Source organism: Microcaecilia unicolor, chromosome 2, assembly GCF_901765095.1.
Source record: "Microcaecilia unicolor chromosome 2, aMicUni1.1, whole genome shotgun sequence".
NCBI classification, from domain to species: domain Eukaryota; kingdom Metazoa; phylum Chordata; class Amphibia; order Gymnophiona; family Siphonopidae; genus Microcaecilia; species Microcaecilia unicolor.
The window spans coordinates 76,623,039-76,642,863 of NC_044032.1; the positions used below are offsets into that span (position 1 = coordinate 76,623,039).

General features: G+C 45.2%; 1 protein-coding gene across 2 annotated transcripts in view; it reads left to right on the forward strand.

Annotated features, from left to right (window-relative positions):
- The window catches only part of EGFLAM (EGF like, fibronectin type III and laminin G domains), a 475,563-nt gene that overhangs the window by 426,646 nt on the left and 29,092 nt on the right, over nucleotides 1-19,825 (forward strand). For both annotated transcript variants that reach the window (XM_030193055.1, XM_030193056.1), the window contains one exon: nucleotides 10,562-10,640. In XM_030193055.1, the coding sequence (XP_030048915.1) occupies nucleotides 10,562-10,640 (79 nt within the window). The remainder of the gene's footprint in view (nucleotides 1-10,561; nucleotides 10,641-19,825) is intronic.

Here is a 19,825-nt window from a genome sequence, read left to right on the forward strand (position 1 = left end):
CCGTGGTGGGGGCGGAATCCTGATTGTGAGTCGTGTAGTATTGAAAACTTGTCCATGTATTCCGTAAGCTGTTTGGTTACCAGGCTTTCCATCAGTTTGACTACTAGTGGGATAAGTGCAACTGGGCAATAGTTGGTGATGTTGTTTGTGTTTTTCTTCGTGTCTTTTGGTATTGGGGTGAGTAGGATGTTACCATGTTCCTCGAGGAAGAGACCTTGTTGTAGCATGAAGTTAATGTGGGATGTGAGATCTTCTATGTGTGGAAAAGCAGTAAACCAACAAGCTACCATCTTTTCTGTGTTGGTAAATAATCAATGGTCCCTTAACCAATCAGCAACTGCATCTAGGCACATCGGAAGAGGTGACCATGGGGGAGGTGGAATAACTTGGATAGGTAGGGTAAATAAGAAGAATGTCATCTGCATAATAATAAGCTGAAATTCCTAGTGACTGGATGAAGTAGCTAAAGGGCTTAAAAATAAATTAAATAGAAGCAGGGAAAGAATTGAGCCCTGAGGGAGACCACAGTGAAGTTCCTTAGTTGCCGAAGTAGAGGATGCTGTGTGGATCTGGAAGGAATGTTTTGAGAGAAATGAGTTAAACCAGTTATAGACTTCTCCTGAGATACCAATAGAGGAGCGATGGAAGAGAAGCAAAGAGTGGTTAATGAGGTTGAAAGCTGCACTAAGATAAAGAGAAATAGCCAGAATAATTTTATGTTGGTCCAGGTAACTGTGGATTTCACTAAGGAGAGCAGGAATCACAGTTTCTGTTCTGTGGTGAGGTCTGAATCCTGATTGTCTAGGATGCACAGCAAAGATTTTATCTGTATAAGAAGTGATCTGTTGGAATATACCACTTTTTCTAAAACTTTTGACATGAAAGAGAGATTTGATATTGGACGATAGTGGCTAGGAGTAGTGGGGTCTAAATTGTGCATCAGGATGGGACAACTAATGCATTTTTCCAGAGATCAGGAAATTGTCCAAATGACAGACTAAGATTAGTGACAGATAGGAGTGTAGGAAGTATACCTAGGGTGGGTAGTTTTAGCCAAGTTGATGGCATAGGATCACAAGCACAATATGTGGGTTTCATGGTTGATATAGTCTTATTTAAAGAAAATAAAGTTTGAGTGTGAAAAGATGACCATGTAGTGGAACCAGAGCAAGAGGGAATGGATGATGAAGACACAGGGGAAAAGGGTGGGAATGAAGGAGGAAGGGAGGCTAATATAGTATCGACTTTACTGATATAGAAAACAGATAAGGCCTCAGCTGAAGGAGTACTAATGACTGCTGACTGTGAACTGGAAGAGATCATGTGCTGATAAATAGAATACAAGCCTCTTGATAGATATGGGGATTTTAAAAGTCTGTGGACAAATATAGCCCTTTCTGGCATTTTTCAAATGGGCATTGTACACATTTTTACTGATTTTCATACATAAGCACGCAGATGTGGAATGCACTTCCAAATCACTTGAAAACAATTAACGAAATAACGAGCTTTCATAAATCGCCGAAAACCTCTCTCTTCACCAAAGCTTACCATGAGAATCCATAACTAACCACAACACTTCACCTCTCCTCCCTTACTATAACTGCCTTCTTTCCACAATTGCTTGATTAGATTGCCTTGTTAGCCTTGTTACTGTAAATATATTTATAACACCAATTGTATTTCTTTACCCTGAAATGGTGATACCATAACAGGTCTTTGTAAGCCACATTGAGCCTGCAAATAGGTGGGAAAATGTGGGATACAAGTGCAATAAATAAATAAATAAATAAATTAGATTTCATCTTTGATTTCTTCCAAAGATGCTTGGCCTGGCAGTATTGACACTTAAGAAGATGGAGGTCAGGGATGAACCAAGGTTTCTTTTGGTTATTCTGGGGCAATGGAAAACTTCAGGTGCAATTGAGTCCAAGACATTCTTTAAAACTGATTGCCAGATCTCTATTTGATCATTCAGAGTATGAGAAGAAAAGTCTGGGGGAATTGTGAAGTAAGAAGGAGATAAATTATCAACATCAACCTTGGAGAGTGCCTGAGACCATCTACTGGAAGTTATGAATTGGGAAGGGGAAGGCAGAGAAAGCTTAAAGATGACAAGGGAATGGTCAGACCAAGAAAGGGTAGCAGATGAAATGGAAGAGGGGACGAAGGGAGAATCTTTCAGAGTAAGAATGAGGCTTTGGGGCTTTGTTCAACCATCTCCAAGATCCTAGTTTAATGCCCTCTACTGTAGATTAGCCACTCAGCTGCAGAAGGCACTTCTTCCTGTCTTTGAAAGGTAGACACCATCTCTCTCAGCAGCCTTGAAAGTCATGCTGTGTGCCAGGAAGCCAAAATGCTCTCGGTGACACTATCCATGCAGCAATGCATTCATCTGCAGGTTGTGCTTTGGTCTTTTTTCTCAACAGAGATTGACAAGAAAGCCATCTGCACACCTATGTGTTTCACCCTCTCTCTCAGAGGCATGAAGTGCTTTTGATATATTTGGTGGGATACCTAGCAGTATCCTTCTTCCCAACATGGATAAACAGCATCAGATAAAAGTCAGTAAGCTTCATGATTCTCAACAAACTCTCTGCAATGACTCAGATCTAAAGTCAAAAAGCAGCAAGGCAGGTGGTTCCCCTAAACCAATATGGAAGATAAAAAAGCAGACCTTGTAAAAAAAAACACAGTTTTTATTAATAGATTAAATGCTCCCAGAAACTTAACATGAAATGCCCAACATGGCCATGTTTTGCCAGTTTAAAATGGCTGCGTCAGTTGAATCATAAAATTAGAGTTTTTCCTGATGTATCTAAACAAACTCAAAGAAGGAGTCAATCTTTTTTGAAATTACGACCACGTGTTCTTCAGCTGGGGGGAACCTTCTGGCTTAATTTTTCTTGTAAATGTTGGGTTGATCTTCCATTATTTCTTTTGGATGGTTCCTTGAATTGTGCCTTGCCTCCTTCCATTGTGTGCACTTGAGATACAATTGTCACATATAATGAATGTACATATAATTATAATTTGAGTTTTTTTGGATTAACAAAGTAACATAGTAGATGATGGCAGAAAAAGACCTGCACAGTCCATCCAGTCTGCCCACGATAAACTCATATGTGTATACCTTACCTTGATTTGTACCTGTCTTTTTCAGGGCACAGACCGTATAAGTCTGTCCAGCAGTATTTCCCGCCTCCCATCACCGGCTCTGGCACAGACCCCATATAAGTCTGCCCTCCCCTATCATAGCCTCTCAACCACCAACCCCTCTTCCCCCCGCCACCCAATTTCAGCTAAGCTTCTGTGGATCCATTCCTTCTGCACAGGATTCCTTTATGCCTATCCCACGCATGTTTGAATTCCGTTACCGTTTTCATCTCCACCACCTCCCGCGGGAGGGCATTCCAAGCGTTCACCACCCTCTCTGTGAAAAAATAGTTCCTGACATCTTTCCTGAGTCTGCCCCCCTTCAATCTCATTTCATGTCCTCTCGTTCTACCGCCTTCCCATCTCCGGAAAAGATTTGTTTGCGGATTAATACCTTTCAAATATTTGAACGTCTGTATCATATCACCCCTGTTCCTCCTTTCCTCCAGAGTATACATGTTCAGGTCAGCAAGTCTCTCTTCATACGTCTTGGAACGCAACTCCCATACCATCCTCGTAGCTTTTCTTTCCACCGCTTCCATTTTTTTTAACATCCTTCGCAAGGTACGGCCTCCAAAACTGAACACAATACTCCAGGTGGGGCCTCACCAACGTCTTATACAGGGGCATTAAAACCTCCTTTCTTCTGCTGGTCACACCTCTCTCTATACAGCCTAGCAACCTTCTCGCTATGGCCACCACCTTGTCGCACTGTTTCATCGCCTTCAGGTCCTCAGATACTATCACCCCAAGATCCCTCTCCCCGTCCGTGTCTATCAGGCTCTCCCCACCTAACACATACGCCTCCCTTGGATTTCTACTCCCTAAGTGCATCACTTTGCATTTCTTCGCATTGAATTTTAATTGCCAAATGTTAGACCATTCTTCCAGCTTCTTCAGATCTTTTTTCATGTTTTCCACTCCCTCCGGGGTGTCCACTCTGTTGCAAATCTTGGTGTCACCCGCAAAAAGGCAAACTTTACCTTGTAACCCTTCGGCAATGTCACTCACAAATATATTGAACAGAATGGGCCTCAGCACCGATCCCTGAGGCACTCCACTATTCACCTTTCCCTCCTCCGAGCGAACTCCATTTACCACCACCCTCTGGCGTCTGCCCGTCAACCAGTTCCTAATCCAGTTCACCACTTCGGGTCCTATCTTCAGCCCTTCTAGTTTATTCAAGAGCCTCCTGTGGGGAACCGTGTCAAAAGCCTTGCTGAAATCTAAGTAGATGACGTCCATAGCACGTCCTTGATTTAATTCTCCTGTCACCCAGTCAAAGAATTCAATGAGATTCGTTTGGCACAATTTCCCTTTGGTGAAACCATGTTGTCTCGGATCTTGCAACTTATTGGCTTCCAGGAAATTCACTATCCTTTCCTTCAGCATGGCTTCCATTACTTTTCCAATAACCAAAGTGAGGCTTACCGGCCTGTAGATTCCAGCTTCTTCCCTATCACCACTTTTGTGAAGAGGGACCACCTCCGCCGTTCTCCAATCCCTCGGAACCTCTCCCATCTCCAAGGATTTATTAAACAAATCTTTAAGAGGACCCGCCAGAACCTCTCTGAGCTCCCTCAGTATTCTGGGGTGGATCCCGTCCGGCCCCATGGCTTTGTCCACCTTTAGCTTTCCAAGTTGTTCATACACACTCTCTTCTGTGAACGGTGCTCTATCCACTTCATTTTCAGGTGTACTTTTGCCAGTCCCTCTCGGTCCTTCCACAGGATTTTCTTCAGTAAAAACAGAACAAAAGTATCTATTTAGCAAATTGGCTTTTTCTTCATCATTTTCTACATAGCGTTTTGCTGTATCTTTTAGTCTCACAATCCCCTTTTTAGTCTTTCTCCTTTCACTAATATACCTGAAGAAGTTTTTGTCTCCCCTCCGTACATTTCTAGCCATTTGTTCTTCCGCTTGCGCCTTCGCCAGACATACCTCTCTCTTGGCTTCTTTCAGTTTCATCCGGTATTCCTCCCCGTGTTCCTCTACTTGAGATTTTTTGTATTTCTGGAATGCTAACTCTTTAGCCTTTATTTTCTCAGCCACTTGCTTTGAAAACCATATCGGTTTCCTTTTTCTCTTGCTTTTATTTACTCTCCTTACATAAAGGTCTTTGGCCCTGTTTATTACTTCTTTCAGCTTGGACCACTGTCCTTCCACGTGTTGTGCGTTCTCGCAGCCCATCAGCTCCTTCTTCAGGTATTCCCCCATTTTGTTAAAGTCAGTTCGCTTGAAGTCCAGGACTTTGAGTTTAGAGTGGCCGCTAACCACATGAGCCGTTATATCAAAACAAACCGTTTGATGGTCACTGCTTCCCAGGTGCGCAGCCACTCGGACATTTGACACACTATCCCCATTCGTGAGCACCAGATCCAGCATCACTCCCTCCCTTGTGGGTTCCGTCACCATTTGTCTGAGCAGAGCACTTTGGAAAGCATCCACAATCTCTCTACTTCTTTCCAATTTCGCAGAAGGAACCTTCCAATCTACATCCGGCAGATTAAAATCTCCCAACAACAGCACCTCTCTTTTCTTCCCCAACTTTTGAATATCAGCGATCAGATCTTTATCCAGTTCCTCCAATTGTGTCGGGGGTCTGTAGACAACACCCACGTGGACCAAGGTTCTATCCTCTCTTTTTAAGGTGATCCATATCGCTTCTTCCTTTCCCCACTTCCCTGTCATTTCAGTTGCTGCGATATCATTTCTCACATACAGAGCTACTCCTCCACCTTTATGTCCCTCTCTATCCTTCCTAAAAAGATTATAGCCTGGTATGTTTACATCCCATTCATGGGAACCATTGAGCCATGTCTCTGTGACTGCAACTATGTCCAAGTCAGTCTCCAACATCAGGGCTTGAAGGTCATGAATTTTATTGCTTAGACTGTGAGCATTTGTGGTCATTGCTTTCCAACTACATTTCCTAGTATGTGTTTTGGGTTTAGTGATTTGTGAGTGTCTTTTCTCTTTGGGTACCTTCTCCTCTTTTTGTTCCCTCTTCCTTGCTTTTTCTTTTTCTTGTGCTTCAATTTTAGTTTCAGGAACATCACAGTGCTGTAGTGGAGCAAAAGTGTCAGCTAAGTGCTGCTATCAAGGGAATTCTCTAGCTGAATGGACCAAAATGGTAGTGTCTGCTCAAGGACTTTACAATTTATTTTACTTTTAAAACTGCCCTAGATATTAATAACTTTCCTTTTAAATAAATCTAGATATTGCCAATAATTATAGCAGTTTCAGCTATGTAAAAATGCCCCTCCCCTCTATCAGAGCTTGGCAGGAACAGAGTTTTTTTAGATTATATAAAGGGGATGGCAGTATTATAACAATTTTGGGGGGGGGGGTCCTCTTTTTTATTTATGATACCCTTTATTGATCTGTGACTGTTCTTTTCTGTTCAAGAATTTTTTGTAGAATATATTGAAATTTCTTTAAATAAAATAAAACAAAATTTTTAAATGGCTGCGTCAGGGGCAGTGGATCACTGTAAATGAAAATAAAATTATTCAGTATGTAATAACAAAATCCTATAATTATAAATAAATAAATAAACTATAAAAACACAAGAGCAACTCTTAGAAGAACTCTTAATAACAGCACCATACTAAAAAAACTAATGTCTAGGTTCTAAAACAATGGACAAAGGTGAAACAATAAAACAACCAGAGAGGCTTACCCAGTTGATAAAAAATTCCTAAAATAGCCTGGCTAGTGTAGCTGTTAAAACATAGCAAGCTCTAAAAAAGAAACAAAAACACCACAGATGATAAACAAAAAAAAAACCCAACTGGGCTAAAAAAGAAAATGAATCCATTAAAAATGCACAATATACTTACAGATTCTGGGCTCAGTCTCTCATAAAAATGCTTTGATTGTAGTGAAAGCAAACTTAATGTATCAACCATACTTATATGTATTCTGAGGTCATGCATACATAATTAGTGCAAAAAATAAACTTAAAAACCAGTTCAAAGCAATCAATACTTGGTTAAAAACTAGTAAAAACATATGGTTGAAATGCAGAACCACTAAAAACAGTTTGAGAGTGTCCTTAAACTAAAAAATTGCCAGTGTTTACATCCATGGAAAATCACTAAAATGATTGGAAATAAAAATATAACATGAACATCCTGAGATGTTCTAGGATCCATAACAACTAAAATCGCTGCAAAGAAACTTCTTAAAAGGTGCTTACAACAGAAAAAATTATTTTAAAAAACATGGAACACATAGAGAGCTTAATTATGTATTCCAATGATGTCAGTGTTTCAATGATGTCATCCATGCATTCCAACAGCAGAAGAAATCTGAGTGTCAGAGAATCCTTAAAACACATGTAGAACATCTTAAAAACTTCTAAAAAGGTACAAGAACTACTAAAAATGGGTTAAAACAGCTAAATAAGGATCCTACTAGCCCATAAAATCAAAAATGTTTTTTTTGCAAACAACACTGCTAGTGGTATGGACAGATCTATCATCAGGAATTCAAGCAAGTGGAGCCCACCAGGGACTACAAATCCACCCATGCATACCTATGAGAAGGATATTGCATTATTGGAGGATAAGAGAATGAAGAACTTTTTCAATACCACCAAATCTCAAAATGAAGCTATTCAAAGGCTTGCACAAACAAGCAGATAAAGGTGGAGCTGTGGTGGTTATGAACATTACAGACTACAAACAAGAAATTTTCAGACAACTTGAAGATGACATCTTTTATTCTAAATTAAGAAGAGACTCTACTAAGGAGATCAAGGCAGATATTGATTCCCTCATCAAGATAGCTGAGGAAGGTGGATTCCTGACCAACCGTGAGATTGAATTTTTGCAAGTGAAGAATCCTGTGACACCTACAATAAATATACTCCCTAAAATACATAGGTCCCTGACCAATCCTCTGGGCAGACCCATTATGGCAGCGATTGGGTCAATTCTGGAACCCTTGTCCATCTTTGTTGACAAAATGTTAAGACCACAGGTTCCAAAGATCACCTCCTATATTAGAGACTCAGTAGATATTATTAACACACTTAAAGAAATACAGGTGGTTGGTGATATATTATTGGTAACATTTGACATAGAATCACTATACACAAACATACCACAGGATGAAGCTTTTACAATAATTAAAGATGCACTGACTGACTAAAGAATATTTCTGTCAATGCATTCTAGTTGAATTTATAGTTGAACTGGCAGCCATTGCTTTGAAATGGAATTTCTTTTGTTTTGATGGTACCTTTTACCAACAAACCAAAGGCACCGCAATGGGATAGGCACCGGGATGGGATCAACCATGGCCCCATCAGTGACAAACCTCTATGTGGCAGCTTTTGAAGAAGTATTTTTCAAACAACAATGGAGTGAGCAAATTTTATTATGGAGACGCTATATTGATAACATTATCATGATCTGGAAAGGAACAGAAGAGGAACTCCAAGTTTTTATGCAACACTGAGTGATTTTAATAGTAATCTTAAATTTCAGATGTCTTTTAACAAAAAATGCGTTCCATTTCTGAATACTAATATGCATTTGGGCTGCAAAAATCTGAGGGAATGGTACAGTTTAGGGGGTGAAGAACTTTTGTGTATGAAAGAGGAGCGAGACTTCAGTGTGATCACATGTGATGACTTTAAGGTGGTCAAAGAGGTAGAAAAGGTGACAGCAAATGCTAGAAAGATGCTTGGGTTCACAGGGAGAGGAATGGCCAGCAGACAAAAGGAGGTGATGATGCCCCTGTATAAGACTCTGGTGACACCTCATTTAGAATATTGTGTATAATTCTAGCCCACACCTTCAAAAAATATAAACAGGATAGAGTCGATCCAGAGAGCAGCTACTAAAATGGTCAGTAGTCTTTATCATAAAGCATATGGGGACAGACTTAAAGATCTCAATATGTAAACTTGGGAAGAAAGGCAGGAGAGGGGAGATATGACAGAGACGTTTAAATACACGGCATAAATACACAGGAGGCGAATATCTTTCAATTGAAAGGAAGCTCTGGAACAAGGAGGCATAGGATGAAGGTGAATGGGGATAAAGTCAGAAGTAACCTGAGGAGATATTTCTTCATAGAAAGAGCAGTGAATTCATGGAACAGCCTCCTGATAAAAATGGTGGAGATGAAAACAGTATATGAATTCAAGAGAGCTTGGGACAATACATAGGATCTCTAAGGGAGTGATAGGGAGAGTAGATGATTTGGATGGGTAGGCCATATGGTCTTTATCTGCCTACATTTTTCTGTGTTTCTATCTCACTTAACCAGCTATGCGTTAGCCAGCTCTAGGAACCCAGAAATTCAATGCCAGTGCCCAGACATGACTGGGCATTGAATTTCCGGGTTTAACACCAGTGGCAGTCAGCGAAACACTGACCGCCACCAGCTGAATATTGGACCCTATATATTTTTTTCTTTTTCTCATGGGATTAATATATTATACATATCTTAAATTTGATTAATGGAGATATTTTCTCAGTTTCCTTCATATTGTATTAAAAGTGGGAAATGAACATTGATCCTGTCCACATTTGCTCATGTTTCAGAAATTTGTCTAATCGATACATAAATAAGGATAAATGTGCATTGCCTCTGTGATTGCATGGGAATGCTCAAAATTCTCTTTTTTTCACAAGTTTATGAGATGAATGTTTTGCTTTTCTTTTGCCATGTTTAAAATTAACAAATCATAAGTGTGTGGACAAATGCATTTGACTGGGAAAAAAAGTTGTACTGTGATCAGTTGTGCTAACAATCTTGTATAAGCTTGAAAAGAGATGCTTGCATGTTTGCCCTAAAACAAAGCAATAGCTAGATTGGAAAATTCTTAACATATGGAAACTTCTTAACATATGGAAACTTCTTAACATATTTTTTGTATGCCTGTAAATAAAAATGGCAATGATGTTGGTGGTACATGATAGACTAAACAGTTGATTGAGGCATATGGTCTCCAGGACATTTGGGGGCAATTATATAAGTGGGCACCTCCATTTATGTGCCCCAATGTGGCATCTAGATTCCATTATAAAATACTAGAATAACTCACGCCCATCCTGGTGTAACCACAGTCATATAAATGTAACAGAGATGCGTGTAACTGACAGTTTTCTGTTAGTTACATGCATTAAGGGACGTGTCCTGTCCATGTTCCAACTTTACCTATAAGCCCTCTTGCATTTATATGCAGTGCCACTTATATGCACCATTACAGAATAATTCTTAGTATGCATGAGTGCTGGTATTCTATACATTTATGTGATCAAGATACATGTAAATTCAGGTGCCCAGATATAGAATTGCCTTTTCTGTGTACTGTGTTCATTTTGATGGCCAATTGTTAACCTCTTTTTCACAACACATAATTAACACAAGTTTTCTCATTTTCCAGTCATCACTGAAGCTATTGAAATCCCACAGTTTATGGGTCGCAGTTACCTAATTTATGATAATAGAAATATCCTTAAAAGGTAATTATTGTATTCAGACCGATTATACTTTTGTTACCATTACAGTAAATTGCTATTGTGAAGTGGTCATATTTGTAGAACTGAAAGGTTCTTTGTAGCAAAAATATTCATTTTTTTTGTTCTATATTCCTATAATAATTGATAGCTATTCTAAGGAGGCACTTTTTATATTCGTAAAATTTCCAGTTGAAAACACTGAAAAATATATGTTAGAAATGTTGATAATTGTTGGAGCATTTCTGCACACAAAGTCTTTCTATAACTTCCTCCTATGAGTCATCTACATACCTTCTGATCATTTATACCCTGGACAGTGGCATACTAATTTATTTATGTACATATTTACAGTCCAAGTGGAGCACAAAGTTAACATGAAATATAAAATAACGAGCACCAAAAACAATGTGCACTGCTATCATTACAATGGGAAAATGAATATGATATTATTGGACAATAAAAGATAATGAGGACAGGACAAGAAGACCTCCCATCATCATCAAACAATTAATTAAGTCTAGGACTGATATAATAATGTGCCATCTTCTTAACATAATGTTATGAGTCCAAAACCTAAGCTCCAAAGACCTGCTGAAATTTGTGCATTTATTAAAGGTTCTAATATCACTTTCCAGCCTCAAAGCAACAGGAAACTTACTCCATTCTTCTGACCCTGTAATGGAAAAGGCACATGATTGTGTCTCTGCAAAATGGAATAGTCAGCTGTTGTATGCTTTCAAAACATAAGGCTCTGATTGGTTTATAGATCCTTTAAAATAGCGGACAAATGGAACATAATGACATAAAGGGCAATTCTATAACTGTGTGCCAGCAATTAGGTGCCACATAAATGCATGGATGTCAACTTAATTGCTACTTACGAGCACACTTGCCCTAAACACTAATCTATAAAAGCACTTGTAAGTGGCATTGCATATATCTGTGAGAAGGATGTATACATGGGCAGAGCTTGGCCAGGACAAGGGCATGTCTTCCACTGGTGCATGCACTTTATTATAAGATGCGCACATAGCTTGCTGCAATTATGCCAGCCCATTTACACCAGCCATTGACCTGCTGTGAGAGTGCCTATAGTTTGGAATGCCAGTGCCAATTTGTGCTACTGTTCTATGCTGGAATCTGGGTGCCCAGATGCTGTTATAGAATTGGCGTGAACCATGCTCTATTGTTACACCCAAATGTGGATGTCAATTTATAGAATTGCAACTATAGTGCCTTGTGAATCCGTGTTTATAGTTTAATCCAAATCTAATAAGATACTGGCAATTAATGTATAGAACTGAGAATAGGTGAGATATGTGAGTGATGGGGAATGGCTGTACTTTAGACCATTTGTAGCAATGTTACATTAGTCATTTCTTGCCAAAATAAGGCACTATAAAACAGTCCTAATATCTTCAGAAGATACCTGGGTTTAATTCTTCTGAACAACTGAAGTCTTAAAAATGCTGATTTGATAACATCCCTAATATGTGATTTCATCATTAAATTGGAATCCAAAATCAAACTACTAGGGCTGTTCACTTAACGCGATTAATCCAGGGGCGTAGCTACGGGTGGGCCTGGACGGACCCAGGCCCACCCACTTTTGCTCTAGGCCCGCCCCAACCCAACAACATTGCTGCCGGGAGTGTTGCCTGCCTGAAATTCTTCTCTCCGCAGTTGCCTCGGTCCCTGCAGTATTCTTTTTTCCATATCATCAAGCTGATCAATCCATAGACTGGTGGGTTGTGTCCATCTACCAGCAGGTGGAGATAGAGAGCAAACTTTTGCCTCCCTATATGTGGTCATGTGCTGCCGGAAACTCCTCAGTATGTTCTCTATCTCAGCAGGTGGTGGTCACACACAGCAGCAGCTCTGGCTAGGCCTCCAAGCCTAATCCTTAGGTTTTGTTGAGGCCTGGGGTTGAGGGCTCTTTTGAGCAAGTGCAAACCTGGTGGTGCCAGGTCCCTCCTTTTCTCCCCCCTCCCGCTGGCTCCGTTTAAAAAAAAAAAAAAAAAAATTTTAAACGTCTTTAAAGGCGTTTAATTCGACGTTTCTTTAAACGTTCATTGCAGCTACTCACTGGGACACCAGTTCGTTACAGCTCGGAGCGGCAAGCAGGTAATTTTACCTTTTTATAGCGGGCAGGGGGTTCCCCGATTCTTCTCCTCAGTGGCATATGGCGTCGGAGGGCGAGGGCGCAAAGGGTCGCTCCCCGGATCGCTGGAGCGCTTCTAGAGGGGATGCGGGGGTTTTACAACCTGATTCGCCCTTGATGGGTGACAGTTTAGTGACCGATGAATGTCCCGGTCGTTCCTCCGGCGTGGCGGTTTTTTCCCGCCATAAACGCCCATCCCCCGCTCCTCGCCTCCGCCATCTTGGCCGGCCACGCGGCTCGGACGGCTTCTTCGTGGGCCGCCCTTGAGGTTGGAGACATTAATGCCATGAACGCCCTTAATTTGGGCGACGGCACAAAGCGGCTAAAGTTAAGCGCCGTTCTTCCCGCGCGGCTCCTTCGCGGAGTTTCGCGCCGGACGCCATTTTGGATGCGCAGCATGTCTCTCCCCCGCTATTGCGAGCGCCGGTTGAGAGTGTGTCTAGGGCTGTTGCCCAGGCTGCGGAAGTGCACAGTCTGGGGGGTTTCTCCCCCGAGTTTGTTTTGCTGCTGCATCAGGCTTTCCTCATGCAAACGCTGCCCCTGCTCCCTCTTCTGATAAAGAGGTTGAGGTTCCCAGAGGTAAACGCCCTCGGGTTGATTTCCAGGCCTTGGAGAACTTTGTCTCCTCCGATGTAGATGAGGGCAGCGTGTCTGAGGTCTCCCAACGGTCCTTTGCGGATTCCTTGGAGGAGATAGATCCCCGCTCGGATGGAGCGGATGACCCCTCTGCAGCGCGGCTTTTTAGCCCAGAGGATTTGCCCAACCTGTTGTTACAGGCCATGGACACTTTGAAGATTTCCTCTCCGGAGGACGTCTCTCCCTCAGCCCCTGTTGGCTCTGCCATTATGCTGGGGACGAAGCGCCCGCCTAGATCCTTCCACGTGCATGATGCCATGCACACCTTAATTGCGGCTCAATGGGATGTCCCGGAAACGAGCCTTAAAGTGGCTAGGGCTATGTCCCGCCTCTATCCTTTGGCTGTGAGTGAACGTGAGGCCTATCTGTGGCCTACCGTGGATTCTTTAATCACTGCGGTGACTAAGAAAACGGCGTTGCCGGTGGAAGGTGGCACGGCCCTAAAGGACGCCCAAGACAGAAGATTGGAGGCGGCCTTAAGGTCGTCCTTTGAGGCAGCTGCGTTAAATTTGCAGGCCTCAGTTTGCGGCTCCTATGTGGCCAGGGCGTGCCTGACTATGGTGCAGCGGGCTTCCCCCTCGGATCTTTCCTTGAGGGCTGATTGGCCGGCCCTGGAATCGGGCTTAGCCTATTTGGCAGACTTGCTGTATGATGTCTTGAGAGCCTCAGCTAAGGGCATGGCTCAGACAGTCTCTGCGCGGCGGTGGCTTTGGCTGAAACATTGGTCGGCTGACCACGCCTCTAAATCCCGCCTGGCTAGATTGCCTTTTAAAGGCAAGCTGCTCTTTGGGGTCGAGCTGGACAAAATCGTGACCGATCTCGGCACGTCTAAGGGCAAGAAATTATCAGAGGTCAGGGCTCGGGCTAGTACTCGTCCCGGTACCTCCAGAGGACGGTTGCTGGAAGCCCGTCGGTACCGCCCGGGCAAGTCGGGTTCCTCTGCCCCCTCTTCCTTCAAGAGGAATTTCTCCCCCAAGCAGCATTCCTTTCGCAGAGACCGCCGTCCCGGAGGTGCTCCCTCCGGTCCTTCCCCAGGGTCTCGTACCCAATGACGGGGCCTTGGTCCACGCCCCAGTGCAGATTGGAGGACGGCTGTCCTCGTTTCTGGGCGAGTGGACCACTATAACTTCAGACGCGTGGGTGCTGGAAGTCATCAGAGACGGCTACAAGCTAGAGTTCTGCCAACCCTTAAGAGACGGGTTTGTACTCTCTCCCTGCAAGTCTCCGGTCAAGCTGTGGCAGTGCAGCAGACCTTGGACAACCTGATCCGCCTGGGTGCGGTCGTTCCGGTGCCAAAAAATCAGATTGGCAAGGGACGTTACTCCATTTACTTTGTGGTTCCAAAGAAAGGAGGTTCTGTCCGGCCTATCCTCGACCTCAAAGGGGTCAATCGGGCCTGGAAAATGAGGCACTTTCACATGGAGACTCTCCGCTCTGTTATAGCGGCAGTGAAGGCAGGAGAGTTCTTGGCTTCCTTGGACATCAAGGAAGCGTACCTGCATATTCCCATCTGGCCTCCTCTCCAACGCTTTCTGCGTTTTACAGTCCTGAGACGACACTTCCAGTTCAGAGCCCTCCCTTTCGGGTTGGCTACTGCTCCGCGGACCTTTTCCAAAGTAATGGGGGTCATAGCGGCCTTCCTGCTAAAGGAAGGAGTACAAGTCCATCCTTATCTGGACGACTGGTTGATCCGAGCCCCCTCTTATGCAGAGTGCGGCAAAGCTATGGGCCGGGTAGTTGCTCTGGTGAGCTCCCTGGGATGGATCATCAACTGGAAGAAGAGCCAGCTGCGCCCGACTCAGTCCCTGGAGTATCTGGGAGTTCGATTCGACACCCAAGTGGGCAGAGTGTTCCTGCCAGACAATCGGATTGTCAAGCTTCAGGCTCAGGTGGACTAGTTCCTAGTAGCCTCTCCTATTCGGGCTTGGGACTACGTGCAGCTGTTGGGCTCTATGACGGCCACGATGGAAGTAGTGCCCTGGGCCAGGGCTCATATGAGACCACTACAGCTATCTCTGCTGCTGCGCTGGACTCCGATGTCGGAGGATTATGCTGTGCGCCTTCCCGTGGACCCAGCAGTGCGCAAGGCGCTGAGCTGGTGGACGCAGACAGACAAGTTGTCTGCAGGATTGCCTCTGGTGACCCCGGAGTGGATTGTCGTCACGACAGACGCCTCTTTGATGGGCTGGGGAGCCCACTGCTTGGGAAGGACAGCGCAGGGGCTCTAGTCTCCTGCAGAGGCAAGTGGTCTATCAACCTCCTGGAACTCAGAGCCATTCGGTTGGTGTTATTGGAGTTCATCCCGGTACTGGTGTTGTAGCCTGTACGGGTCCTGTCGGACAATGCCACGGCTGTGGCCTATATCAACCGCCAGGGAGGTACCAAGAGCGCCCCTCTAGCCAAGGAGGCTATGAGTCTTTGCCAGTGGGCGGAAGCGAACCTGGAGCAGCTTTCAGCGGCCCACATTGCCGGAGTCATGAATGTCAAGGCGGACTTTCTCAGTCGCCATACCTTGGAGCCCGGAGAGTGGCAACTATCTGCTCAGGCGTTCTTGGACATCACGAAGCGCTGGGGCCAGCCGAGCCTAGATCTGATGGCGTCATCGGCCAATTGCCAAGTGCCGCGCTTCTTCAGCAGAGGACGGGACCCTCGATCCCTGGGAGTAGATGCTCTTCTCCAACAGTGGCCGACACAAGAGCTCCTCTATGTGTTCCCGCCCTGGCCCATGTTGGGCAGGGTGCTAGACCGGGTGGCAAAGCATCCCGGCAGGGTAATCCTGGTGGGTCCGGATTGGCCCAGACGTCCCTGGTATGCGGACTTGATCAGGCTCTCAGTCGACGATCCTCTGCGGCTGTCAGTGGAGCAGGGCCTGTTACATCAGGGTCCCGTGGGGATGGAGGATCCCTCTCCCTTTGGTCTTACGGCCTGGCTATTGAGCGGCAGCGTCTGAGGAAGAAGGGCTTCTCAGACAAGGTCATCGCCACTATGCTGAGAGCGAGGAAGCGCTCTACTTCTACTGCTTACGCCAGGGTTTGGCGTATCTTTGCAGCATGGTGTGAAGCAGGCTCACTTTCTCCCTTCACTGCTCCAATTTCTTCAGTATTGGCGTTCCTGCAAGAAGGTCTGGAGAAAGGCCTGTCGCTCAGTTCCCTTAAAGTCCAGGTAGCGGCTCTGGCTTGCTTCAGGGGCCGCCTGAAGGGTGCTTCCCTGGCTTCGCAGCCAGATGTGGTGCGCTTTCTCAAGGGAGTTAATCACCTGCGCCCTCCTCTGCACTCAGTGGTGCCTGCGTGGAATCTCAACCTGGTGCTAAGAGCATTGCAGAAGCCGCCTTTTGAACCCTTGTCGAGGGCATCTCTGAAAGACCTGACGTTGAAAGCAGTCTTTTTGGTGGCTATCACTTCAGCCAGAAGAGTTTCCGAGCTCCAGGCGCTCTCATGTCGAGAGCCTTTTCTGCAGTTCACTGAGGCAGGAGTGACTATTCGCACAGTGCCTTCCTTCCTGCCCAAGATTGTTTCTCGCTTCCATGTGAATCAGCAGCTCTGTCTCCCTTCCTTTCGTAGGGAGGACTACCCAGAGGAGTACTCCGCTCTTGAATATCTGGATGTGAGACGAGTCATCATCAGATACTTGGAAGTGACCAATGATTTCCGGAAATCGGATCATCTGTTTGTCCTGTTTGCAGGTCCTCGTAAGGGTCTGCAGGCTGCTAAGCCTACAGTGGCAAGATGGGTCAAGGAAGCCATGGCAGCGGCTTATGTGGCCGCGGGGAAGGTGCCGCCTATCCAGCTAAAGGCTCACTCCACGAGAGCTCAGGCGGCCTCGATGGCAGAGGCCGGATCCGTCTCCTTGGAAGAGATATGCAAGGCGGCAACGGGGCTTCGGCTCATACATTCTCCAAGCATTACTGTTTGACTGTGGCTGCACGGGCGGAGGCCCGGTTTGGAGCTTCAGTGTTGAGGTCAGGGATTTCTATGTCCCGCCCTGGGTGAGTACTGCTTCGGTACATCCCACCAGTCTATGGATTGATCAGCTTGATGATATGGAAGGTAAAATTATGTATAATCATACCTGATAATTTTCTTTCCATTAATCATAGCTGATCAATCCATAGCCCCTCCCAGATATCTGTACTGTTTATATTCTGGTTGAATTTTAGGTTCAAGTTTAGCCTTCAGTTACTTCAGGAGGACTTCGTGTTCAAGTTCTTCTTTCACTTGGATTCTTCAAGAGTTGAGACGAGTTTGTGTTACAGTGAGCTGCTGCATTCCTCTCCCCTCCGTTTTACGGGGCTGGATTGAGACATAAATTCTGCCGGCACTCCCTCCCGCTTCGTGCGGCTGTAGGGCAGCTTTGTACCTCTCCCGCTTCGGCGGTGTTAGGGTCAGTCAGCTCCTCCCGCGGTTGCGGTTGCAGGATAAGCCAGATCCCCCCGCATCGGCGGGTGTGGTGTCCCTCCCCCGCTCCGCGGGGATGAGCTGGACGGATTCCCCTCCCCCACTTGTGTGGGGATGAGCTGGGTTAATTCCCCTCCCCCGTTTCGGCGGTGGTGAGCTGGGCAGAGTGTCCCTTCGTGGGTGTAATTCTCTAAGTGCTGAGTCCTGCGGATGGAGCTTTGATATCGACATACTGAGGAGTTTCCGGCAGCACATGACCACATATAGGGAGGCAAAAGTTTGCTCTCTATCTCCACCTGCTGGTAGATGGACACAACCCACCAGTCTATGGATTGATCAGCTATGATTAATGGAAAGAAAATTATCAGGTATGATTATACATAATTTTACCTTTTCGCCCGTGAGCAGCAACGCTACGATTCACAGAGGCCGCTCCGCTCCCCACTGCAGCGTCCATTCGGCCCTACGAAAACAGGAAGTGCATCAGAGAGGGCCGGATGGACGCTGCAGTGGGGAGCGGAGCGGCCTCTGTGAATCGTAGCGCTGCTGGCGACGGGCGAAAAAAAAGAATGCTGCAGGGACCGATGCAGCAGCGGGGAGAAGAATTTCAGGCAGAAGTTCTTCGAGAGTTGCTGCACAGGGGGTAAGGAGTGAGGGAGAAAGTTGGACATGGGATGGGAGGGAGAGATGCAGAAGAAGAGAGAGGGAGAGAGAGAGAGAGAAAAAATGTTGGACATAGAAGTAGGAGAGAGGGTGACATGTGGGAGTAGGACAGGGGCAGAAAAAAATGTTGTGCCCATCCAATTTGGGCTCAGGCCCACCCAAAATTGGCTGTCTGGCTACGCCACTGGATTAATCATGTCAAGATTTCTTTACTTGCACTAATAATTTTAACTCGATTAATCGCATCATGCTGCTCTCTCCTATAAGGAGGAAGAAAAATGGCAGAAAGTTGAATGTGAAAGATGTTATAGGGGAAGAAGTGAAGAAGAGAAAAGAAATAGTGAGGAGAGAGGAGGCCCTGAAAATAGATTTCAGAGCACAGACAGAGGAAACAGAACCAGAGACAGGGAATAAGATGATTAGAAAAATAAAATCACTGGACAACAAAGGTAAGAAAAATTATTTTCAGTTGAGTAACTGAACTACAATATGTCAGTTTTGAGAATTGACATCTGCAGTCTATATTTTGCATTATACAGGTGAAAATGTGATTGAAAATTTTGGTTGCGATCGGACATGTGATTAAAAATTTTAATTGATAAGCGGACCTACAAACTACATATTTCTTAGGAAAAGGCAGCCTGAGTACCTCTAAAATCTTGATAGGAGGGAAGATCAGGCAGGGCCTTAGCAAGGTACGTGCAACCAGGGCAGCTGCATGAGGTTGGTATAATTGATCTAATCAGATTTCATTTAAGGGACAATTTGTCTAATGACAGTTCAATGCGACCAGGGCCGCCGAGAGACTGGGCCAGGCCCGGGACAAGGCCAGCCCCAGGGCTCAGCCCTACCCGAGGTCGCCGGGCCCCCCCCTCCACCCGCCACCAGACCGTGTCTCCACCCCCGGGCCTTCTGCACTGACCGCAGTCCGGCCCGCCCACCCTCCGTCGCTCCCCCGTTGCTCCCTGCATTGAATTTAAGCGCCTCACCTTCAAAAGCGCAGCAAGCAGCTGCAGACCACTTCTTCCTTCTGTGTCCTGCCCTCACGGAATTTACATCAGGTGAGGGCGGGACACGAAAGGAAGGAGTGGTCTGCCACTGCTTGCTGCGCTTTTGAAGGTGAGGTGCTTAAATTCAATGCAGGGAGCGACGGAGGATGGGCGGGCCGGACTGCGGCGGCAGCGTCAGGCCCTCCCCGGAGGCCCGGGGAATTTTGTTCCCCCTGTCCCCCCCTCTTGGCGGCCCTGAATGCGACATTTAAACTAACAGACAGTTGGTCTAAAACATCAATCTGTCTAATTGTTAATTCATCTAAAGGATAAGTGGTCGAATGT